The sequence below is a fragment of the Botryllus schlosseri genome, chromosome 5 (assembly GCF_051294905.1).
Source record: "Botryllus schlosseri isolate E-star chromosome 5, Bs_hap1, whole genome shotgun sequence".
Classification (NCBI taxonomy): domain Eukaryota; kingdom Metazoa; phylum Chordata; class Ascidiacea; order Stolidobranchia; family Styelidae; genus Botryllus; species Botryllus schlosseri.
In genome coordinates, this window is record NC_137240.1 from 11,751,529 (window position 1) to 11,778,378 (window position 26,850).

At 38.7% G+C, this 26,850-nt stretch overlaps 1 protein-coding gene across 7 annotated transcripts; it reads left to right on the forward strand.

Moving 5' to 3' along the window:
- LOC145439736 (armadillo repeat-containing protein 3-like) lies at nucleotides 1-26,096 on the forward strand. 7 transcript variants are annotated; one of them, XM_080317341.1, is made up of 22 exons: nucleotides 1-310; nucleotides 2,545-2,662; nucleotides 2,983-3,108; nucleotides 3,284-3,349; nucleotides 3,691-3,866; nucleotides 5,485-5,611; nucleotides 5,672-5,739; nucleotides 6,211-6,394; nucleotides 9,523-9,675; nucleotides 12,905-13,013; nucleotides 13,078-13,197; nucleotides 13,464-13,593; nucleotides 14,553-14,689; nucleotides 15,485-15,653; nucleotides 15,916-16,016; nucleotides 16,938-17,081; nucleotides 18,073-18,138; nucleotides 19,714-19,781; nucleotides 19,877-19,918; nucleotides 20,932-21,043; nucleotides 22,173-22,335; nucleotides 25,842-26,096. In XM_080317341.1, exons 1-22 carry the CDS (start codon nucleotides 263-265, stop codon nucleotides 26,037-26,039), a joined length of 2,625 nt encoding a protein of 874 aa, XP_080173467.1. In that variant the 5' UTR covers nucleotides 1-262; the 3' UTR covers nucleotides 26,040-26,096. The 7 variants fall into 7 exon arrangements, with proteins under 7 accessions (XP_080173467.1, XP_080173469.1, XP_080173468.1 ...); XM_080317343.1 differs by lacking the exon at nucleotides 18,073-18,138 and having other exon boundaries at nucleotides 16,938-17,099; XM_080317342.1 differs by lacking the exon at nucleotides 19,877-19,918.
- Nucleotides 26,097-26,850: the final 754 nt, after the last annotated feature.

The following is a 26,850-nucleotide window of genomic DNA, read 5'->3' on the forward strand; positions in this document are numbered from 1 at the left end:
ATATTCCGGAAGTGGCAAAATAGCTACATTTCAAAGCAAGTTTACTAGCTAAGTATATTTACTGAAATGAAGTTAGTTGCGAAATATAAAGCATGTTGACAAGTATCATTAATCGAGACAGCAGCTGACATAATATACTCTTTCAACATCTCGTTACATGTATAAAACATTAGACAGTTTTCATTCAATCTTTCCCCTGGTTTAGTTGGTGATACAGTTCACGGTACTCTGTGTTGAAATACGGAATAATATAAATGCCAAAATGGGTAAAAAGGTGAAGAAAGAAGTCACCCCTCCTCCTAAGAATGTTGTAAGTAATTCTTTCTCTGTATATGGGTATATGCCCCTGCAGCTATATATTGTGCTATTTTAAAAGGTGTGTATCCATGCTGATTTATTACATGGATGCTGAAGTTTATTGAAAGATATTCACATGTACGATTCTGGTGGATTTCTCGTGCCGCACACCATAGAGCAGTTCAATTGATCGCTCTAGACGACTATGTTTAAAATATAAATTACTGCAAATACTTCGGATTCTTCATCATCACCATTTTTATTGAAATGGAAAAGATTGTGATGTAAAGAAAAGAGAGTGCCAAAAAGTCTTGGAGTACTGTAGTATTTTAACAAGACACCAGGGTTGTAACCAAGTCACATTGTTCCGAGTCACGAGTCAATCTTACTTTTGTGGTTTTGACTCGAGTCAAGTCGAGTCATTTTCAATTCATCACCGAGTCGAGTCCGAGTCCAAGTCACCGTTTAAAGGCTCAAGTCCGAGTCATGGTGTTATGACTCGAGTCGAGTCCAAGTCACAGTATTGAAGTCATGTTCAACTCATGTTTTCAATCCTGAATTAGCTTATAGCTTATAGAGAATCAACGAATTCATTCTACATCTACATGCTATCTGATATAGAACCAACGAATTCACGTCTAGATACCAGCTGATAGAGAATCAACAGATGCATGTTTATGTAGACGTACAGTTTTTCTTTCACATTGTCAGGTGGTTGACTGAAAAAAGGTCAGCTTTCCTGCTCAGCCCCGGAGCGTTACTAATATGAGAGGAAATTTTGGATTAACTACAAATAGAGATTTTCGAATTTTATCGGCCACCACATGATATTGTTATATTGTGTAAAAATATGATTCATAGCAAATTTGGCTCAATTCCAACTAGAAAAAGCGAATTTATTAGAGTGGAATATTTTGGATATGAAAAAATAGTCGGCTTACTACTAGCATGTAGGCTAATTATATTATATGAAATAATTTCTCACCAAAAACACTCCCTTTATTTTCAAATATAGAATTTTCTCCTTTCATATCATTGATTCTACTTTTTAAAATTAAGCCAGATTCAGTGTTTTTTTTTATGCAACATAACAATTTTACCAAGTAGCCACCCAGTAAAATAAATAAGAAGTTATTTTTGAACAACCCTATTGTACAAAAATCACACAACATTAGCCATTCATTATTACTCACGTGCACAATGCACATACCTAACAAAACGTCAAATGGATGGAGTGTATTGTGTGTTTTCACTGACAGCAGATCAAATCAATGATGAGTTACAATTCAAAAATACTAAAGTGGAAAGGAGATCCTCATATATGTTATAGCGGCATGACCTTAGAATAAATCCACATCTACTGAAACACGTTCCGCTGGTGCACTAGATACAGGAATTGACAAGCATTTTTGAACCACATTGAAGAGCACTGGATACTCATTATTTCTGGTCGCCCAATAATGCAAAGAATCATCGCCTTCAAATCTACACATGAGCTTATCAGTCTCTTCCAAGTACTTGACCATCTGAGTCATTTCATTGCCTCTAATTGAACTTTGCTTCGATTGCTCGCTTGTATAATTGAAAAGTATCGAGTACTTTTATTGCGGAGGATCTATTACCTCTTCATCACAGGATAATTTTGTGCACTGCTTTGCTCCTATATGTGCCATTGTCTGTTTATTTTACGGCGGCATATCTGATATCAGACGAGTGCAACGAAAGCAGTGGCGTCAAATAGCGATATTGGCAGAATTCGTCATATGCGTTGATCTAGCCAGTACGATTCGCAAATTTCTTCATCTTCAAGTCATATAAAATGTGCCGAGTCAATGACTTGGGTCGAGTCATGTGTAATGACTCGAGTACAAGTCGAGTCAATCCAAATATTGACTCGAGTCGAGTCGAGTCATTTTCCATTTTCAAGAAAATGACTCGAGTCAAGTCGAGTCACCAAAAATTCGTGACTCGAGTCTGACTCGAGTCGAGTCATGACTCGAGTCATTACAACCCTGCAAGACACTCACCTTGACCAACACCATGTATATAATAGGCATGCACATTGTGCAGTGGAGGATAACGTAAAAAGAAGCTACAAAAATGAATGGTGCATGTGTCAGTATAGGCAATATATATTTACATCTGCCCAAGATACACAATGTATGATGTATCACGTAATAACCAGATAGGAGGATGCCTAAACGATAGGGAGTGTGCAACAGTTATGACAGTTTTTCTCTTTTACAGTTCGATCCGCTCACCATTGAAAGCAGAAAGACTGGAACTGTAATTTTGATGCTAAAATCCGATGAAGAAGAGGTTCTGCAGAAAGCATGCGAAGCAGTGTACCGATTTGCAGACAAATGTATGCATTCTGAAATATATAGACAGAATTGTCATTTTTAGTAAGTTAAGTCCATGTGACCAGGCACAGTAGCAATAAGTCTCATAAGTAGATGGGGCAATACATGAATTCGGACTACTTAAAACTGAATCGAATATTTGAACGAAGAACTATGGTTTGTTTCTGACCATAAAAGAGCTACATGTATATCCAGAGTACCATGTGTAGTATTGCTTTCACTTCTAGTTGAGTAAAATTAGTGCCTACATCCACCAGCACCAAGTCTGCATTTCATTTTCTATCATCTGTAATCCCATATCTCTAAAATACTCATTTTGCAGGCGATGAAAACAAATTATTACTCCTGGAAATGGGTGCTCTAGAGGCGATTGCGAACCTAATAAATCATGAAGACAAAATCGTCAAACGATATGCCGTGATGGCGTATGGTGTAACAGCAGGAAATGGTGAGGCTATTGTATGTTTGCTATAATATATCTTAGAATTTGAAATCTTCCTTAAGACATGACAATTGCACGGGTTCTTACTATCATAAAGGTCCTGAATGACTTTGTTTGCAGCCGTCCTACAAAGTATTTGATTGATATCAATAATACTCTAATTTCTTCCCTTCATTTGCAGCTGATGTACGACAGCAACTCCGAAAAACAAATTCGATAGAGGCAGCCGTGCAGTTACTTGGCGATGGTAATAATATTTGATGATCTTTATAGTAATTAATGGAGTGTCAAAACGTTGGCACGCATGACGAAAAGATTTCCGACATTACTGTTATTTTAGTAGCAGTTTGGTAGTAGTTTAGTTCTTGGCAACGATTAATGCAAGTTAAAGCTTTTACTGAAATTTATGAGTTGACAATTCAAATGTTAATCTAAAATTATATATTAGTTTCTTGTATTCTTGAATATATTCTAGCTTATCTCCCCAGTTTTCAGCAATTATAGCCTCAGACATTACGGTTTCATAGGAATTTGAAATAATCCAATACAGTAGTGTATTTAACACACATTTTATTACTCTACTTGCAGAAGACGATGTTTGCAATGAATTTGCTAGCTTATTCCTTGCACATATGTCAAATGAATACAATAGCAAGCTTACAATCTACAAGCACGGAGGCATGGAGCCACTTATTAATTTGATGGAATCACCCGATCCGGATATACAAAAGAACTCTCTTCAAGCTGTATGCAATCTGGTTCAGGTAATTGACGGCAATTAATTCAAGGCCTTTTCACCTCAATCATTCATTTCTAATACATATAACAGTGCAGTATAACACTCTTGGGTTATATGCAGAGGTGGTCAGTAACGAATTACTTCTACTTTTTCGAAGTACACAAGTAGTTTTCCTCTACTTCTGGTACTTACTCAAGTAGATCTGATTTTCGCTACTTCTACTTCTACTTTATAATATTTTGTGATCTACTTACTTACTTTTCGCTATTTTCAGTTTGTCAAGTAGAAGTAGTTCAATCTTCCAATCAGGAAGATAGCCTGAGGAATTTCGGGGCTGTTTTCACGGAGTATCAACATTTAATTTTCATAAGTTTAGTAAAGCCCAGAATTTTCGTCGCGCTTCGCGCGCAGTGCTGGATACGGAGTGACCAGTATGATTTCACGAAAGTATCGGTGAATATAATTTAGGTAGAGGGTTGGCGTGGTCCCGTTCACACCACATTGTCGCCCTTCGTCCATATCAAATAATTCATCACAGTATATAACACAGTATATAACGTTTGAAACTGATGTTTCGCAATCTAGCATTTACTTGCCATATCGTCATCTAGCATGGCCATGGCGTGTCCAAATCTGAAAAAGTGGGCTTTGACTTTTTTAGTTTTAGAGCTGTTCTAGCATACCACAGTCTTTGAAATTTTCTGGACGAAAAACATGAAATACATGTTCTGCTTTTAGAAGTAGTATTTATACTTCACTTTCGATTCCCAGTATCATATACTTTGAGTTATATTTATTATCAGTTCTTTTGTATGGATAACATACATGTTAAAGTATAAAAGAAAGTGTAGTAATGCCTTTAATTTCTAGAAATAAAGCTACACAATATGGCATTTTTACGGTCTACCATATTTTTTATTACCGTTTACTAATCGCGCAAAGTCTACCGTATCCTATACAACTTCTCCGTATTGCTCTTCGACTAAACTACGAGCCTTATAATATAGGAAATGGCGCCATACCATGCTATTTTCTAAAACGTGCTGTTCGAGAAAACATCGGATTAGCATCGCATTTCCATGTGAATACTATCATTTTCATCCCATGATGTGGACGAATACTTATGCTATCGAAAATTGGATAACTGCTGGTATGAATCAAATGAATCAAGCTCGTCACCTATCGCATAGCTCAATTTGCACCTTTTTACAGTCCATGTGAACGAATTAGGATCGTTTTCATAACTACTTACTTACTTGAGTACTTTTAAAGTCAGTCAATTCTACTTCTACTTCAAGTAGTTTCAGGTTGCTCATTGAAGAAGTACTTCTACTCGTACTTGAGTAGATTTTTTCGTCGCTACTTCTACTTGAGTAGATTTCTTGACTACTTTGACCACCTCTGGTTATATGCTAGACTGCGAGACAATGAAAGCATAAATTTATACCGCTGTCTTGGTGACAGTTTTTTCAATTTGAACGGCACACAATCTCGAAATTAAAATTAATCTCGGCAGTGTATTACAAACCATGATTTTAAAGCGGCCATTGGATATACAAGGAATCATGGCTCATATATCTGTTTCACCGACTCTATTGACTGATTTTCATTTGCAATACCTTTGTTCTCAAATTGTGTTACAGGATTTTCAAATCAGAGGCTCAGTAAGAGAGCTCGGAGGCATACCAACACTTCTGGATCTCCTAAAATCGGAATACGCAATTATCCAGGAACTGTCGCTAAACACGCTAACTGCAATCACCCAAGACGGTGAGACGGACAGCGTATTTTATAGCGTTCTATCAACTTATTGATTGACTTCGTCTGCAGGCGAAACAAGGACTGTGCTGCGTGAAAATGAAGGTCTCGCACAGCTGGTGGATTTCTTGAACCATAAAGTAATCGCAATTACATGTTAATAACTAATCAACGAAACTCTTTATATCAATCTTGATTCATATTAATTATCCATCACAATGATTGCCGCGTTTCTGGAAATGCTAATTCTACACGATTTCATCTGATATAATTGTAGCTTGGCCGATTAAAACAGATTCAAGTAGGTTCAGCGTTCAGGCATTTTTTTGTGTTCGGCTTCGAGGTAAAATACGCCAAGTTGTTGAAGTGAAATCGGGTTAGCTTATGTGAAAGCGTGTATATCGTTGCAGCAGTCGCTTCCAGTATTTTTTTTAGGGGGGAGTTGAATCAGGCTGAAATTCAAATTGCTGGGTTAAAGCTTAAATTTTGCGAATTTCAGCCTAGTTTGACCGTAAAAAATTGCTCGCTCCATCTCTTGACTAATAAATACATTTGTCACAATGAATTACAGTCTATGTTTGTAGCCTGCTGCTATCCGCATGAATTTTTAGGAATACGAAGACCTCCACGTTAACGTTCTTAACGTCCTCGCGAATTGCTTGGAAGACCACGAGTCTCTCGACGAGTTCCGAAACTCAGGCGGAATGGAGAAACTTCTGGCATTCACAACCGAATCCGCGACACCGGAAGTACAAATCCACGCCGCCAACGCCATGGCAAGGGCCGCAAAAAATGGTACGATATACTGTTTCAAATTTTAAAATTATATAAAATGCAGTAGCCTTAGTTATATGTATGTTATATTGGTTCATTGTGCAAATCTTGTTACACGAATCTCATTGATGTCAACATCATTCCCATCTACAAAGTTTGTTAGTTTTTGTGGAATTGGTAACCACTAATATATTTCATGATCAACTCAGTGTCAAAGATATTTTCTGAATGTTAGTAAGTATTCCTATTACAAAGAATAATGAAAATATGGGTTAACAGCAGGGTTGTAATCAAGTCACATGGTTCCGAGTCCCAAGTCAATCTCACTTTTATAGTTTTGACTCGAGTCAAGTCGAGTCATTTTCAATTCACCACCAAGTCAAGTTCGAGTCCAAGTCGCGGGGTGGAGTGTCTCATATTGTTTTGACTCGAGTCCGAATCCAAGTCATTGTGTTGACTGGTCAGTTCCGAGTTAATGTCATGTGAAACCCACTTTTTAGAACTCTGCTCGGTGATATTGAATGGTTCTTATTCATATTATACTAATTTTCCTCACTTTTAACAATTTCTGGTAGCATTTTCAAGTACCTGTACTGATAGACGAGATAATAATAGTGTGATAACTTTGCTATTCTTCGAAATGACAATGAAATTCCTGTGTTGGTAGACCCAGTGTCGAGTCATATGACTTGCTCCGAATCATGCGCAATGACTCGAGTACAAGTCGAGTCAATACACAAATTGATTCGAGTCGAGTCATTTTACATTTTCAAGAAAATGACTCGAGTCAAGTTGAGTCACCTAAAAATCGCGACTCGAGTCTGACTCGAGTTGAGTCATGACTCGAGTCATTACAACCAGGGCTGTGGAGTCGGAGTCGGTGGAGTCGGAGTCGGGGTAATTTTCGGTTGATGGAGTCGGAGTCGGAGTTGTGAAAACTATAATAGCTGGAGTCGGTGGGAAAATACTGACTGGAGTCGGAGTCGGAGTTTGTGAGAATCACCCTGACTTCGACTCCGACTCCAACTTATCTATCATGAAAACATTTGCTTTCAAGGAATTTTCAATATAATTTTTATGTACCACCAATCACTGTTATTAATAACCATACAGATCAGGTGCGGCCAGTCCGTGACACGCAGGCCAAATTTGGCACAGGAGAAGGTTAGGTGTGGCCTGCGAGGTAATTCTCGAAATTATTAATGACATCAGGTACAACTGCAATGCCAACCAAAATTTGATTAGCATGACCGCGAAATTTGATGATGACTAAAACATCAGTTTTGAGGCATTGACGTATCCAGGTGTCAGCCTCATTTATTCCAGATCTTCGTATATGACCATAAAGTAGAATATTTCATAACAGATTTATTTGACTTGAAATTTTTCTCGGTACTTCGCATGATTCATTGTCACTAGATTTCTTGCATTCGGTATTTGAGCACCCTTCTGAAAATTATAAATACATATTATTCACCGAATTGAGTCTAACTATTCGCAATTAGGAGATAACGTGTCGTCCAACATGCGGCTTCGCTTGTGCACTCGCAGCGAGATCGTCGACAAAACATTTGCACAAAATGATAGAGGCATGTTCACTGATACCGTCGATTTTACTATGTCCAAACGTCGAATAATCCTGTCCTTGCCAAATGAGCCCAGTAGTATATACAGATGCGACCCCCAATGTATGTTAGCGACATATTTATTGATATAGCCTAATTCAGTCGTTATCTTGCAAAAACATTTCGCGCATGGCGCGGCCAGGGCCTAATTGCGCATTGCACAGTTGCATGACATATTGTGATCAATTTAGAGCGTATTAATATAAGTCCTGTTTGCAATGTAACCTAATTCGGTTCGCTCCTATCGACGACTAAAAAAGGTTATCAACATTCCAGGTGCCCGCGCAATGGTTCGTAAATCTCAGGTGTCCCTTTCGCCGAAAAAGTTGCCCACCCCTGATATAGATAAAATTAGACATTACTTGCAAATTACAACTCAGTTGCACAGGGGAAGAAAAACGCAAGTTGAGTTTTCGCGATGCAGTCAAAATTGATGCAATTTTTGGAATTATACCATGATACTGTGACAGAGAAAATTAATCGGCTGGTTTTGTAAAATTGTAAAAATGATGTAAAGACGACCAAACCATGCTTCCCACTTGACAAAATTAAAAATATTTGTAGTGTAGCTTAGCTGTTTGGGTCGAACAAATGATTAAGAATGACTGCAAGTCCCAATCCTTGAATACTTGATTAAGTACATGTAGACTAGACATAGGCTATGGTCTTTGACTACTTAACTAAATTCCATTTATGACCAATGTCTATTAGTAGTAAGAGTGTGTGTGCTTGTAATCAGGATAGTGTGCAATGACAAAATTAGTAAGTTCAATCTCTTTATTAGTTGCTGACTCATACACAAGAGCTACACTTGGATTTTTTATCTACATTTTTATTATACAGGATTGGATATCTGCCATATTTGAATGATTCATATATTTCAGGATATTAGAGAGTCCATGTTATAAAAACTTGAAAAAGGAAGGATATTTAGCGAATCTTTCTTTCATGTTAATTGCATAGTGGATAATTCGAGCTGTGCCACAATGAAACAATTTAGCATGCCACCGTTAATCATATGTTTGCATATGTTTAATGGTTGTATGATAGTCATTCAACCGACAATGTGGCATATAATTTTCGAAGTAAATTGGTAATAATGCTGGAGTCGGAGTCGGGAGTCGGAGTCGGTACGTTTAAAGACCCAGGAGTCGGAGTCGGTACGTTTAAAGACTCAGGAGTCGGAGTGGGAGTCGGTATATTGAAAATGTGTAGAGTCAGAGTCGGAGCCGGAGTCGGTGGTAAAATTTACCGACTCCACAGCCCTGATTACAACCCTGGTTAACAGTTCAGTGACCAGAGTGGCTAACAACACGTCAAAGAGTCAGGGATAATATTTTGAAAATTTCGTCACGTTGACATGTACCAATGTACCATACGCCTTGTTTATCTCCCACCTGTTGTGACATAAGTAGGATTGTATTTGGCACCTTAATCACTGTCATGGGCTCTGGGATCATTTTAGACGCTTTGACAGTTGAAATAATTTCTGACCTGGTTCGTAAAGTGACCTATTGTTTTCAGTCGAGAATGCAAAGATATTACACGAGCAAGAAGTTGAGAAAACGCTCATCGCGATGTGCACCTCAGACAATGAAAGATTGAAGATTGCCGTCTGTCAGGCTATATGTATATTATCTGAGAATCTGGCAGCGCGGGATGCATTTGGGAAATTGGGTATGATCACCTTCATATTATGCTACTTATTTTTCACATTACATCACCATAGTCATTGCCAGCGGCCAAAGTACGGTGTGTAATGTAAGTAACGGTAATGGACTCACAAATCAGTCGGTATTGAGGTAGCTACTCCGACATCTACTCATAATCATCAACGCTGATAGGTATTTTTATCTACACAAGATAGATAATGTACTATGCGAGGCACAAGACACGACGCTATGTAATGAACAGATTGGAGGATGTCAAAAAGACAACGTGCCGTCTATCAATCTAACATGCATCCTGGTCTACTAGCAATGTTCACTCTAAGCTGCGCAGTGCGCAAATGCGCAGTGCTGACACAGTCTCTGTGCACAGAAAATCTAAGTTGCGCACAAAAAATCCGAAGTGATGACTTTTTTTTAGTCGTTACGCACTGTTGTCCAAGAGTCTGCGCAGTGAGTTTGTGAGTGTGCGCAGACACGTCAAAAATTAGAGGGAACATTGCCTACTAGCATTACCTATAACAGGCTATATTAATGTTTCAAAAGGTAATTATTCAAATTCATGATAGCTTGGACCAGGGCTTTGGAGCCGGAACCGGAGCCCCGGAGCCGTGCATTTTTACCGGAGCTGGAGCCGGAGCTCTATATAAAATTCAGCCGGAGTCGGAGCTGGAGCCAGTTATTTGAGGGGTAGCTCCGGCTCCGACGTATTTCATAAGATGCTATTATATATGCAACAACCATATCTGCTGAGTTCACCGAATTCAACAGCAGGCCTTCGCGATATTAAGAATCTTTTCCTCTTTGGCACTACCTTTTCCGACTAACCATATTCCTGGGGGTTTAACAGCAGAGCAGTCGTATGTTCAATGTTCAATTTTCATATATGAGTGCCGAACCTCGGTATGCGACATATATGCCTGTGAATATTGTGGGTATTCGGCATACCCGCAATTTCATCATCAGCACAACCTTGTTGGCCAATTGTATACGGTTCGAAAATAATGATCACTATGTATTACGCGAAATGCTAGAGATGATAAAAACGTGATTTCGTTGCACATGCCGATATGACGAGCACGAGCCGAGAAATTCCGTCTCATCATTGCTATGAATCGGATAAGCAAATACTCGTTTTTCCGTGATAGTTCTTTAGTCGGGCCGCGAAAGTGGACAGTGTTATTGCGAGGATTTTCGAGCTTAAATAGGGGATGGCAGAAGAGTAGGCCAACACCCCATAGCATTCTATGTTGGAGACAAACTACTGATTTGATACGCGATTTCCAATTTGTAATCATCTGTTTCGTAAACTTGTAAATGTGCAATGTGCATACTGCATAGTTTAATTCGTTATAGGCATGGCGCAATGTGCATGGCAAAGTGTTTCATTCGATTTTTCGATTCGTTTCAACGGGAAAATATTATATTCCGATAAACTTTATCGACACCGGATGGACTGGTAACGAGTGCACCAATATCGAACGTCAAACCATTGGCCATTTGGTACAAATCGAATTTCTATTGATCACGTCGTTATATCCGCCCATTTTGCCCTTACTACAGTTACAGTTGAATAATAATCGCACATTTAAAGATTGAATTGAGCTGTATGGGCTAATGGTAATGAGTACAGTGCCAGTGTTAAAACGCCGCATCAGAATTTTAATGCTGTGGCACGGAGCAAAGTGATTTTTTAGTTTATTGTAATATACGACGATTCACTAAAATGTGACTGGACCCTGGATCTGCCAATGCGTCGGAACTGATATTTTAGTCCAGTCATCAACATCCCAAGTGCCGCTGCCGGACTAATCATATTTTTGGTTGGCCTAGCGAGTTCACAATCTGAGCAATTCAATTTCGATAATATAACAGAATTTTGATAATATAATGTGAAATTAGCTCGCGGGCTACTCAAAGCCTTCTCGCGGGCCACATATGGCCCGCAGGCCGCGGGTTGCTCACCCCTGATACAGACAGACACCTTCGATAGCTTTCAGAGCCGGAGCTGGAGCCGGAGCAATGGTAAGAATGCTGCTCCGGAGCTGGAGCCGGAGCTGATGTATGATAGAAGAAAGCTCCGGAGCCGGAGCTGGAGCAATGCAAATTTACGGCTGCTCCGAAGCCCTGGCTTGGACGTCAATAACAAACTAGAAAATACTCTACTGTTTTGGAATATTCATAGGGTTAGCTGTGTTTTTTTGTTTTGGCAAATCTGCACTTCGTAGCTTCCGCTCTTTATCGTATTCCACTTTTTACTAGTAGGCCTATGCCATGTTTCGATCATATTGCAATGACGGAAACTATCACTTACTGTTGGAATATGATTCAATGTATGGCTGACTTTTGTTGCTGACGAGAGTCGACGATCTTTTAGTGAATAAATTAACGCCTGTTGAGTTATTGTTTGTTGAGAATCACTGGAGCAATTGTTGTCCAAGTTGAATAATAATTGTCAGATGAAATTTTCATCTGCCCAAGACACACACACAATGTACAATGGGATGTAATGAACAGATAGGGGGATGCTGAAACGATCACTTGTGGTGTCTTAATCACGCATCCACCTCGTCCTAAGTGCCCGATGTCACAGTCTTCTTCGATGTTAATCTTTCTTCGTGGGTCCTTTTTTAGACGTTATTTGTTGTACTTTCCTTCTTTATCGGGTCTTGTTCTGGACTTTTTGTGTCGCCGTAAGAACAGTGACACCAGGGACGAGGAAAGGAAAGGACGTAGTTTATTTTTGTCCTTGATGTTTTTGCGGCATATACACCGACTCATGATACACATACACAGGATCTGCGTATACGCATACCATGAGTGCATGATGTGCATATACCGCTGGACAAGGAAGTGCAGATATAGCCTTTACGGCTTTCTAAGTCATGCACCACCCCTCCATGCTATCCCAGTAATCCATGAGCGCCAAACCGGGAAGCCATGGATACCAATGTTACTAATCAGGTCTTTGGTCTGACCCGGCCGGGAATCGAACCCACGACCTACCGATTAAGAAGCCGGACGCTTCACCATTACGCTATCTTGTCGGTCGAGGAGCCCAGAAAATCCTTCGACGGCGTGACTGGAACCCGGGGCGACTGCGTAGATGGCGCCGACGCTCACCACTATGCTGTCTCCCCCGTTTACCTGATCCCTTACAGTCGAATTATCTTTTTACTGACCAGTTCTGTGTACATATTAAGATTTTAAAAAACTTCAGTTTCGAGTTCATTTTTCAGAGGGGATACCGCCGTTGATTCAACTTATGCAAAGCGAATCCGGTGATGTGAAAGAAGCGGCAACCTTGGCTCTCGCAAATCTGACTGTAAACCACAAAAACAACTGCCTGTAAGCAAGTGATGTAAATATTGTTGTTAGTTGCGTAACAATTCACGTCTGATATTTTATGCAGAGAAATTATTGCGCAAAATGGCGTGGAGCAGCTCATCGCTCTCCTAACATTTCAGAAAGAAGCCGTCGTAGTGAATGCCATCACCTGTTTGATAAATATGTCTCACGATGAACAGCTCAGGTAATTTCTACTTTAACTGTCAAGTGTAAATAAGTCATAAGACTTGTAATCTTTGGAACACCTTACTGAATGAGGTGAATAAATGGAGCCGTATGGATCTGTCTTGACCACATCAAAAATTTGTTATGTTTCATTAATTACAAAAAGTTGTGAAGATCGGTGACAAATATAAGATTTAAAGTGCCTAAACATAATGAATTGAGACAATATATCCCATTTGTCAGCGGGCCTATAGCAATTCTTGAAATTGTGAAACCTTTTTCCAGGACCGACATTCAGAAGAGAGGGATAATATCAGCTTTGGCCGAACCATTGAAGTCTGATAGCGTCAGGATTTTAAGAGAAGCTTGCACAGCGATAGCGTGCTATGTTACTGGATCAGAATCAAGAGCTGAGGTAAAGGGCTATAATATACATTGTTTGACAATGAATCATTTCACTGCAGATTAAATAAAAGCAGGCAACAGCCCATAATCTTACTGTGTTTTGAAATATTTATAAACATGACTGAACTGAGGTTGAAGACTATCAGATTAGGACATATAATTTCTGACACCCGGCCGCGATAGTGATGGTCATGATAGCTAGACATATTCAAAATAGTGAGTTATGGTTTATGATTGAGTTAGCTTAGCTAGGGTTACCATTTGTCCTCCGTTTTCAGGAAATTGTAAATGTACTCCGAGGACGTCTAAATGTTCGCCTTTTTGGGCAATTCGTCCTCCTTTATATCTTTGACAGCCAAGTCACTGGACAGGCACAACATAAAAACGCCATAAATGACGCAACATCGGTAATGTGGACGTTCGAGTGGGTCTTTCGTGAGTCGGGCTGGAAAAATGACCTGTTTTTTTCAGTCGACACAAAAGTGTTATAATAAAATGGGTCTATCGGGAGTCTAGTTGGAATATTGACCCTTTTTTATTTAGTCAGCACAAGTAGTTTTCCCTTAAAATTTTTCAAATCAACAGTTTTCTAGTTCGGTAACTTGACTTTTGGATTTGTAAAACGCGTCCTCGTCTGGATCCTGAAATATGGTAACCCTAGCTTAGCTTGTGTGTCGGTTAGGATTATCATTAGGGTTAGGGAAAAGGTTGCAGTTGAGTCAAGTTTAGGGGTCAGGCTAGCTGGTGTTAGGGTTAGTATTTATGTTAGCGTCTGTTGTTTTAAATAAATAGCTATCATGACCCTCTCTCTTTTAAACATGAGCCAAAATTAATAAATACCAAATAAAGACATTGTGAATCAATTATGTCTGCCGAGTATACTTCCCCTGGCCAAGTCTAAATCGCGTTTTGCTTTCAAACTGTCAATGACTTGTGTTGCTAATTCTGTTTTCATATTTCACCTTCAAGTTGAGAAAGAATGAGGCATTGGAGTATTTGGTTCAACATCTTCGATCGACCGATGCTCAGCTTCAGAGAAACGCGTCGTTTGCCATTCTGTGCTCGTGTGTCGATACTCCAACTGCAGCAGCTGTTTCTAATTTAGGGTAAGTCATAGTAACAGGCAGAGCCCCTCAATCTGCTTCTTTATACTCTAAAGTTTGTTATCTCCACTTATCAGTTTTTGAGTACTCCTGTTTTTTAGCATCACAATCATATAGTGGTTTTGCATTGATTGAATCTATAAACAAACGAATGAATAAACCTGTAGTTATCATTATGGCAAAGTATTTGCAACTTCTTTTTACAGCTACCGGCAGCTTCCTAAATACTCAGAAGTTGTGTACTATGATGTATTAAGCTATTTGGAGGAATCTGATATCGCAGCTTTTTTTCATTCTTTCATGCTATTTTTTCCAACTTTTTCGATTTTTCATGAAACTTTTTGCAACTTTTTCGATTTTGGTGCAACTTTTTGCAAGTTTTTCCGATTTTTCATACAGCCAACTTTCTACTGGAAACATTTGACACTATATGTGTATAGATCACTTGATTATCACTGTCATTTAAATTTGAGGTCTTTCCTGTTGTGACGTACATTCGGGCTAGACCGCCGAAAGTTATATTTGGCACTGGGTCAATTTTTTCAGGCTATTGATTTTGTTGAAGTTGCTATCACTGTGTTTTGCTACAGTGCCTTGCATACGGAACGATTCGAGTATCTCATACCCTAATAATTTCAAGGAACTTGCAAAATTTCAGTGCAACTTTTCAAGGATTTCACTGCAACTAAAACTGGCCCTAGTTATCACTAATGATTATTTGCATATAGTTTTGTACACTATTACTAAGATCTTTGTAAATATATTGTTCGTATTTCAATCATGAATTCATCGTTTCAGAGCATTGGAAGTACTGCAAGATATCAATGCGTCTGAGAAAAGACGGAACAACTACAGCACAGCGGCCCTCGATAAACTTCTTGACTCTAATCTACCTGCAAAATACAGTCTCACTGGCAAGCTAAGCTCGCAAAATGTTGTAACAGATGGATTCTACGATGCCGGATTGGTACAGATGAATCTGATTTCATAGAGTTGATGTAGCAATCTTGGTTTGGCCACCTTGTATTCTTGGGTTTAAATTGTTTCAAAATGTTGAACATGGAAAGTTCATGAAGCATTGTCGATTTGAAGTTTGATTTCATATCATTTTTGAATCATAGATATTTTCCGTTTTCCTCAAGTAATGAAGTGACCGAAATTCTTATAATTAGGGAATTTAAGGCCCTCACTCTTTTATTCAATGCGACTGGTTTTTCTATATGATTCAGATCCGACCAGATGGAAAAATTTTACCCTTGGAAGAATTAGCGAAGGAACCTGTCAATCAACGGCGACCCATCATTGTCGTTAACAGCAAAATACCAGAACCGTAAGTAGAGAGTCTCGATAATTGTGTTCGGTGATGGGGCGAATCTAAATCTATGGAAAAGTTTGGGTTAAATTCTCTGAAACGCCGGAATTCAATCCTTATTTATATCAAGGACTTTGCTCATCGCTTGTAACTAGCATGGATGGAAACAATCGAAAAAGTTGAATTCAAAAGCCGGTAAACGATTTGACCATGTTACAAATCCCAGAATTTTGATTGAAGCCAAACACTAATCCCAGATTTGTCCCATCACTAAATGATAATGCAGTGATTGTGACAGGTGTTTCGCGTTCCAAGATTTTGTGTAGCAACGTACTCCAAACCTGGTGATTTTTCAATTTTACCTGGGTTTGGAAGAGTAGTTTTTATCCTTGCAGTGTGAAACATTGTATTTGTTCCAGGTCAACATCGACAGTTGAAATCTTTATAAATGCCTGACACAGTTCTACGTTGCAGTCAGATATGCTTTGAAATAAGAAAACAAGCTTGCAAACATTTTGATGTAGGCTTGCTGAACTGATATCTGCCAACGTGTGTGTTCTTTGAAAGTGACTTGTTTTATGTTGTAGACTTGTTCAAACTGTTCGCATTTGCTGTGGTGTTTTATTGGTGAAAATTGATCAGATGGCAGACAACCATCAAGCCTACAACGTGTATTTAGTGATTTCAGTTTAGGTTTAGTTTTAGTCCAGTTTGAATGTTACAGCAGCGCATATGAATGATAATTTCATACTATAATATGTTTTAACTCTCCCAAATACTTATAATGAATTTATCCTTTCAGACATTCTGTGCTTTTCTTACTGCAGCCAGCATTTTATTGATACAACAATGTGCCTCATGATATATTGATTCCAAAAATAATTTAATACGAGTGATGCAATTAACGGTCATACGTTTGGAATCTTGAATTCCGTACAGAGTATGCTCATCTGACGAGGAAGACCTAGAAATCGATCCTCTTGATCAATATGAAAGCAATACAGATGCGAGACTGATTGACAGTGCTGGGTACGACGCAAGCGACCAATCGTACAAACGCTCACAGATGTCGCCGAGCCAAAGGTCCGATGACCATGCAAGGTTGCCTTGCTCAAGCATGGCCACGCGGCACTTATTTTTGCTTCTAGAAATTCCTTTGCAATCAATCGATTCTCGAATCATTTGCAAACACTGTACGTTTCAAATCATGATTGAATTATTCTTTAACTTTCATGTCTCCATGATCAGCGTTTCCTCTAGCCCGAAAGTATAACTAAAGCATGTAAGGAAGTTTTGTTGCTTCACTGAACTGAAATCAAAACCTAACAATCAGACTTGATCAGCACAACATCACTTTGTGTGCAGTATGATATCAGGTGACTTTATCTGTGTGTTATAGGCTATACATCAGAGAATATAGATATGGGATATACAGAATGCGATTCGATCAATTAATTTGTGGCCAAATTTGCTTCTCAAACTATCAATACTGGTCATATACTGAATATCGATTGCGACGTAGGCTATTACTAATCGAAAATCATGTGGAATCACATGCTGAAGCTATTGGAAAAATTTGACTCGAGAGCAATGATGTATTATTATCTTCATTTTGCTATGCAGGTGCTATTGCACACTAATCTACATCAAAATGAACCCCATGATTGAAATTGCATAGTAGTCATCATTTTACTGGACTATGTTTGAGATATAGGCAATTAGGCCTACATTTACCCACATATTCTGTGATCGCTGTAATAGATTACATATCAGATTAGATCAACATAGGTTATTCCTCAAATCTGCAATCAAATACACTGGTTGTAATATATCCATATATAATTATATATATGATGCAAACTCCATGCCATGTTCTCTTGCTGTCCTGGTTTCTACCAGTTGAATTGTCCATGGCTTCTTATTCGATGTTATGATAAAAACTGCATGCATTAGCTGTTTAGTGGAATGAATATTTTGTTTGCTTGAGTTTCTGGGCATGCTGCATGTTTTGTAATTCTGTTTGAAATTCCGTTTTTTCTTCTTTTTTTGATTTCTGCACGAAATTTATTCGCAGTATAAAATCGGCAAACGGTGAAAACGCAGATAAAAGACTCGGCAACAAAGGTGCTTCAAATAAACGGTAAAATTTTGTTGTCTATTTGGGACTCATGACTGGTTCTTGTGATGATTCAAGTTCACTTTTGTATTTCTGTACAATTTACACTATTTTACTCCCTTTTTAAAGACAAAATATTGTCAGCGTGATTACTTGATAAACAGGTAGGGGAAATTGATATTGGTGAAAATTTATTCATCTAATTACATATTTTGAAATTTAATCATGTGAGAAAGATTGTGTAACCTTGAAAAGAAATGTAAAAACGACATTATAAAGTCCATAATTCTGACCCCACCTGCGTCTTGGTCTTGGCAGTGTCTGGGTCATTCCACGTCTATGAAATAGGCCCATATATATCACCTGATTATCCCTCGATGGAATGTTGTTGTCATTGCTGAATAGTGGTGATGTTGGACACGGAAGAATAGCTTATTTTGAAACAACAACAATAAGAAGAAACTGAAATCAAATTCAGTATTTCAAACTACTTTACTTAGCGTTTTTCCGATATTTGAAATCAGATCGCGTTAAAATAGGACATTTTATTTAGATCTTCTGTTTTGCATCCATGTTAGGTACTGTAACGATTTCACATCATAATGAGACAGTGTAAATCAGATGTGAATCATTGTATGTTAGTGTACCATATGTCAATGACTGATCCATGTAATATTTCTCAAATTGTGCTGGTTTCTGTTATTATTTACTAAAAATATAAGCGTAAATATAATTGAAATACACAGCAATTATGAAATATTTAGCTATTCACTAGTATTTCATGGCATTAGTAGCATCATGGTACTTGGGCGATGCAAAGGAACCACAAGGTTATAAATAGTTCAAAATTTTCACAAAATCACTGTGGAAACTTTTAGTTAAAGGTTTTTATACGTTAGAGAATAAAGCTGCTACTATATTTTCCGTTCCTTGTTCATTTCCAAAATTTACATTTTATTTCATGACTCTGTTTGATCTCTAGATCTGGCACTATCATTTGTTGCATTTCAATTCAAAAAAGCAGATCCTAATTTTACTTGTGCTAGTTTCAATTTTCCTGTTAAGGCTAATGAGACGTAATGATAGATAGTCAAGGCATCACTCAAGTGGAGACTGTCTGCAGTTTCAAACAGCCTGCCAGTAGCTGATCATCCGATTCTCGTCAACACCAATATACTAACACCATTATTGAGGCTTCAAGAATACCAATATAGTGCAAATGTAATGTAATAAAATGATACTATATAGCTTTCTGCACAACTAAGTTTATGCTATCATCACAGTCAAGTATGTTCAAGTCAAGTATATATTCAAGTATGTTGTCCTGGTCTGCAAGGTCTCAAGCATTCTCATACATTACTTATATGACTCTATCGAGTACCTATTAAGGAATCACCATATCTCTTCATATAGATATATTTAAAGATAATTCATAAAATTTATTGCTAATTATACTGCTATCAGGTGCAGAATTCCAATAAATATTTGAAATCTTCATACCGGTACCTCTCACAGGATAAACACTTGAAATAGTTTTCCTGAAAGATATTACATTTACCTTATAACTGTCATTAATTTTATGCTCCTTTGCTCTGGAAGGATGAAAAAGAAGGATAAAGAAGCAGCAGCAAAGGAAGAGGCGGAACGGCTACGTGCAGAGAAGTTAGGTAATAATATATAGCCTTTTCGATGATTCTAAATTAATTTACATACGCACTCACGGAATTATAACATGAGATATTTCTTCCCGAATGTCCCATAGAAGAAAAGATGGAGCTAGAATCGAACAAAGAAATCGACGAAGGTTTATGCTAGTCTTGTAGCATAGCTTGACTTGCATGACCCTACCTGTTCGACTGGGATATCTAAAACTTCTAGATATCCCTGCTGTCTCATTCCGAACATAGAATCATATCACGCAGGCATGAATTCGCCGAAACTGTAGTATGTTAGTGCAAATCAACATAAAGCTTTTTTTGGCATGTATATAGTATTTTGATTTGACATGATTGATATAGAAATTCAGTGTAATCCATATAGTAATTCATTTGAACTAGAGTAGAAAGTGAAAAATCAAATAGATTTTCGTCAGTCATGTTTCTATGCCTTGACATTTGAATTATTTTGGCATAGAACAGATTTATAATAGAGTCTGATTCATCATCTATTGTTCACCGTTTCTCCATTTGCATGTACCGTGATAGTTGTCAGGCCCAGGTGTGTATTGCACAATGCACACCTATCGCTCCTAACGATAATTAGGGATATTTTGGCTAGCGGATTCAAGCCTGAGCGATTGGCTACAGATGTATTTCTCGTTCTCCTGGTCCAAAAGCCTATTGATTGAGGACTGAGTTAATGATTCCAACTGTTCCTACATGGTGACCAAAATTTGATAAATATCTCCTATTGATTAGATTGTGTAACATGAGCGAGAAGGAGTTACTTCAGCCAAAACCATGACTTTCGCGGCAAATCAATTCAGCAAATCAAGTATCAATTATGTAAATTATTGGAACTGTTGAGATACTAGTGCCATCGTTGCTATGGTATTTTGGTTGAATGAAAAATAAAGACCCTATTTCATTCTTGCTATGATGCATTATTCTGACATCTTGCAGCATTATCCCACCTGTACCTATAATACTCTCGGATAGTGCATATAGCCGTGGGAGTTCGGGTTCGCTTGCTGTAGTGTCCAATTGTTATTATATTCAAGCTAGAATTTGAAAAATTCGTTAATCATGTGACAAATAGTGACCGCCAGCCTTCTAAAATTCAAGTATTAAAGCAATCCTGACTTGTATTCTTTTTTAGAACAAGCCTACCGCCCACCAGTGGACACTGCTCTTCAAGGCTATTTTAGCGATGTCAAGAACTTCATCGCTCCTATGGCTACGATGCGGGAACAGATCGTGGCTCTGGCCCAGTAATTACTCATTTTCTTATACTCTCTCTTTTACGAGAAATATCATAGATGATATCAATACATACAGCGTATAGTGCTTGTTAAAGGCATCATCGCTATGATTTGTGAAAAATTAGTACTAATTGCCTGTTTCAGCTTGTAGAATCTCGAGTAAATGTGAAGTTTCCAATTCAAGCTAATTGGCCGATATCCGCAAATACACATCAGGAAACCAGATAAGATATAATGACCCATGAACAATAAGGCTAGCTTGCAACTAAATATCAATCAATAATGGCAACAGGCGAGTCATACCACATTTTTATTATTTGCTGCCGAATATCACTTCTTAATCGATGTCAAAACTGTGGCAACACCGAAATCCATGTCAGGAACAATACATTCATGAACTGACAAGATAGCGTAATGGTGGAGCGCCCGGCTTCTTGATCGATAGGTCGTTGGTTCGATTCCCAGCCGTGTCAGACCAAAGACCTGATTAGTAACACTGGTGTCCATGACTTCCCCGCTCGGTGTGAAGTATCACAGGGATAGAACGGAGAGGTGGTGCAAGACTTAGAAAGCTGTACAAGGCTATTTTTGCACCTTCTTTGTCCAGCGGCGTTCGCACATCATGCACTCATGGTATGCATATGCATAGGTCGTATGTATGTAGACCATGAGTCGGTGTATAGGCCGCAAAAACATCAAGGACAACGACATCCTATTCCTATTATTCCTGTCTTCATTTAGTCATTGCAGGCTTTTCGGCCTACTCTCGTCTGGAGAGACCATCAGTAATGCAAAGATAGGTTGTGTTTGATATTTTGATCTTTGAATGTCTGAAAAACAATAGAATTTCACTGGCAAAAACCACCACATACTCATTCATATATTTAAAACATTCTTCTCCGTTGAAAACATCGCAAGATTACCTTACTTGAGACAGCCAGTCAAAAATTTGAAGTCAATGTAGTGATACGAATTCATTGTTCTCTGCGATTTTCAAATTGTATATCAACAATTACCCATCCACAACAACCCATATACTTATTGGTACCTAATATTCCTGCAATATTTCCCTGTCAAATTATTGTCGAGTATTCCCTTCCAAAGTAAATATGGCGCAAATAATATACTTTCCATTCAGGTATGTTGTTGACAAGATGGGCGGCGAAGTGGAGAGAGCGAAACTAATGGACTTCTCTTGGGAATTGCCAATCGCCGAAATGAAATTTGAACTCGGGTCGAATATCATACCAATCGGGAGAATCCGAAAAGGCACATTCTATCACAGAGCTCTTCTGTTCAAGGTAGTGTTATCTTACATTGGTCAAGTCACTCCGAAAACCTGGCTCTGTACTTTTCAATTCCAGTTTAAATACTGAATTCAGTAGATATCATACTGATATCCAAGTTTATAGCCATGGAGACGTGGTCAACATAGACATTCATGCTACTCAAGTACCAGTAAACGGAACGCTATATTACATGCACAATGACTCCAATACTCGAATCTGAGTCTAATATTGACTGTAGGGACTCGAGTCGTGTAATAAGAGTTTGATATTTTCGAATACCAAATTTATTTGCTTCTTTCAAAAGTTAACTATTTTATCAGTGGGAATTATCGTTCCAGCACGCTTTTCCCACCATTGAAGCATCAGAACTTTGATGGGTTTTGTCATAAAGCATCTGAAACTTGTAGCTTAGTTCTAAGCACACTTGCAGATGGCAATATTGTGTAGACCAGGGGCCACCAACATATGGACTAGGCCCGCGATGGGATTTTGAGCCGGCCACAAACAGTTTCCGATCTCACACAATAATTTGACCCGCGGGCCGACCATATTGCTTGCTTCATCAAATTAGTGACTGTAGGTTATTATTTAGTTCCTTGCGTTGTGCGTCACTGAACGAATCCAAGTTTGCCAACCTGAGAAAAATGGCCACGATACCACTTGTCTACATACATTTGCGAGCAGACATTTTCGACCGGGAATATTGATAAGACAAAGCTGCGATTCAATCTAAATGATTTTCGTGTATGAAGTCTTTATTGGGCTGTACGTTCGACATGCAGCCGAGTTCTAAGAATGTGTTACAACTTTGATCGACCACAGATGTCTCATTGACTTCAACAGCTATTGAAGTAGGCTACATTACGATAATAAATTCATTGAATATTGTTTTGGTCTATGCGCTTTAAACTTGAAGATTATGAAAAATACGTCATATTCCTTGTATGGAAGGATAAATCCACTATTCATATATCAATTCAGGAGTCCGTTCCGCGAAGCACTTAATTTTCCCATATCAGGCCCGCCGCCCGGAGAAGTTGCCCCCCCTGGTGTAGAGTATGATCAAAAAGCGTCATACTCATAGTCTTGGTTGACAAATAAGAAAATATTTATTTTTATGTGTAACCGATAGCCTTTTCTTTGCAATTATATGAAAGTTACGTACTTGAACTTAGCATTCTGTTCATTTATTGGTACCGAACTTGAATACTTGAGTCTGGATCAAATAAGTCAGATGCTAGATTCTGGCTGGTTATAATTACAAGTAGACGTAGCGATGTCAAGACCAATGTTCCCTCTAATTTTCGAAGAGCCAGCACGCACTCACAAACCCACTGCGCGGTCCCTTGGACAACAGTGCGTAACCAATAAAAAAAGATCATCACTTCGGATTTTTGTGTGCACATAGACCGTGTCAGCACTGCGCAATTACAACAGCTTAGAGCAGTGGTCGGGAACCTATGGCTCGCGAGCCATATATGGCTCTTTTGGGTATAAGATATGGCTCTTTGCCAAATATTTATTTTTGTACTGAATTGATCAATATCGCAGCGACTTGTTGGTAAACTTTCATCATGGCCAAAATAACTATTCTCGTGGCAGTATAAACATGTCTTTGAGAGATAAAGAAAATGCCGTCTTCCGGTTTAGGGGCTCAGACCTCTCTCTTCAAAATCAGCAAATTTAAGTTACTCTCACGCCAGCGGCCAATATCACTCGCAAATTCCATGCGCTAGTATTGTTTGTAATATACTGGAGCCGAATCTCGGCACCTGTTAATTGGCACGCTAATGATTAGTTTTCTGATTGCGCCGTTTATTTAGTTGCCTTGCTGTTAAGAGGTCTCTTCTGTAATAAACGTTTATTGCGTGGCGACATCGTTTCGTGGTGCAACAGGTAGTAGGCTCTGTTTCCTGGCGTGGTGGCAGCGATGGGATTCGAACCCACGCCATCGAAATGACTACTGACTCAAACCTCCTGGCGATGTATCCGAATCGAAATCATGAATTGTGCGATACGTTGACTCGAAGAGCACAGCAGATATGGCGCCGCCCATTTCAAAACCCAGTTTTCAAATACAAATTGTCTTCCTGATCTACGGCGCGAAATGAACTGTTGTCGATGTGACACTCACAATTACAAACTCGAATTACAAACAACGCCATAGCTATCCACGTTCCGTTTTCTCCACGTTCTGTGTAGTAGAAAATTTATGCGTGTAGCGCAACGTTATGTTACCGTCGAATACTTTGAGAATGGTGAAGTCGATAAGTATTTAGGGCGGAGATAGTAAAGTTGGATTAGACATAAAAATCGATTATCGCGTTCGTCACGATTTATCAACTCATGATTAAGGAAACCGGTTGATCACAGCGCATGAAGTTAGTGTTAATCTCTTGATTTATCAAACCAGAACAAACTATAGATAAGTTGTTATCTATAAAAACTGCGTACCATTCCTACACACAAATATTTCTGATAATGACCGTGCCGATGGCCTCCTAGGTAATAGCTTCACTAATTATAAGTAATTATGTACCCGCCATTGCAGAGCGATACCAATATTCTATAATCCATTTCTTAGCTGTACCGAACGAATTGGACACGACCTTCATTTCGCGATGATGATAATTCGACATATTACAGTGGCAGTTTCGCTATCATCAGGCTGCTGTTTCATCCAACAACTGGTGGCCTTTAACGCGTTTTCGCATTATGATGCAACAGATAACGCCACTTGATTTAAAACTCGGGACACCTCAACTAACCATCGGGCGTAACCTTTCCAACTTGATGAGTCGCGATTAGCAGTATTTATTCATACGATTAGCAATATTCCGGATCAGCTAACTTTATTATCTCCGCCTGAGATGCGTCCCAATTAGCAATTTTTAATCACATGATTAGCATTCTCCCAGATCAGCTGACTTTATTATCTCCACCCAAGATTTTTGGAATCAGTGTGACAGTCACATTCGCTTAATATCAGTTATAATAAATTCTAAGCTACTTATACAAGGAATTGCCTTATCCTTGGTGTAGGCTTGGCCCGTCTGCGTCTTACCCCTCATTTCGAGCTTTATATTCGAACAATAAATACCAGCTTTTACTGAGAAAATGTGGCGCGCACGAGGAATCATATGTAGTGAGTTCGAATTAGTGCTACCATGACGTCATGAATTTCCAATTGTGACGTAACAGTTGATGGACATGTATGGCTCTTTGGGAGTTGAGATGGAAAAAGTAGGGCCAATATGGCTCTTCGGGCAAAAAAGGTTCCCGACCACTGGCTTAGAGGGAACTTGCATTTTTAGCTTTGAGTAGATTGGGACTAGTCTTGCAGTCAAATATGAATGCAATTTTCGAATAGTATATTTTGTTACCGTGATTGGTCTAAAAAGTGATAAAATTAGACTTCATTACTCCGAAAAGGAGAAGTGCTATGTTACTGACCCCCTCAACTAACCAGTAATGATTCAAATATTTCAACCAAAAATCACAACGCATCTAAATTTCAGGTATTAGCAGACAGCATCGTGATACCTTGCTCATTGGAGCTGGGGCAGTACAACCGTGCCTGGAACGAGGTCATGGTGTCGTCCGAAGAAAAGGGGAGTAATTATCCCCCATTCAAATATATTGTGGACTTGATGCACGATCCCGGACGATTGATCAAATCCGACTCGCCCGATGCAGTGAGATACCGCTCACTGTGAAATATTCATCTTTTTATCGTTTCAAATATTATCTACATAAATATACATCGAAGTGCAGCAGTGAGTCTGTGTTGAAGACCATTTTTTACCATCACTTGATTGTCTAACAATAAAGTTAAGGATGGTAAACCTATCATTTTACCGCATTTGAAGGAGATATCGTAGCAAAGTATTTTCCCATGTCGACAAATTTATTTCACTCCGTACTTTTTGATGAATTTCGATCAAAAGTGAACTTCGGTATATGTGATAAACCAAATTCGAAATCCAGAAAAAATGAATACTGTGATGTAATAAATCCCAGCAAGCAGCCGATTCTCTGCCACCAAAAGGGAAGAAATTTTCGGAATTTTATAACTGAATTTGTTGTTGATCTCGTTTGCTGTGCATTGTGATATGTCGTTCATATCTATGTGTTCACAAGTCATTACCGCGTCAATGAAAATTCTTTTACAATTTCAAATTTGATATACAGCCTTTACCAACATTTTCTCCGAATGTTAGTCAGTTGAAAAGCGTACACCTAAATAACAGCTTGTTCAAGAGACGACAAATTTAGTCCGTCAACGAGATTGAATAATGTTTCTTGCAAAGGTCACCGTACATTTCATCAAAGGCAGTCAGTAACAGACGAGTCTGTAATTATATGGTGTCCTGCAGCACGACACCCATACTTACACAAGTCGCTGTACCATTACAAACCTCAACCTCGGAAGCAGTTTCAAAATTGTTCTTCTACGTATCATTGCTCAACATGCTGCTTTAGTTACGAGTATTCCAGAAGATGTATTTCGTGATTTTCATTCATCCC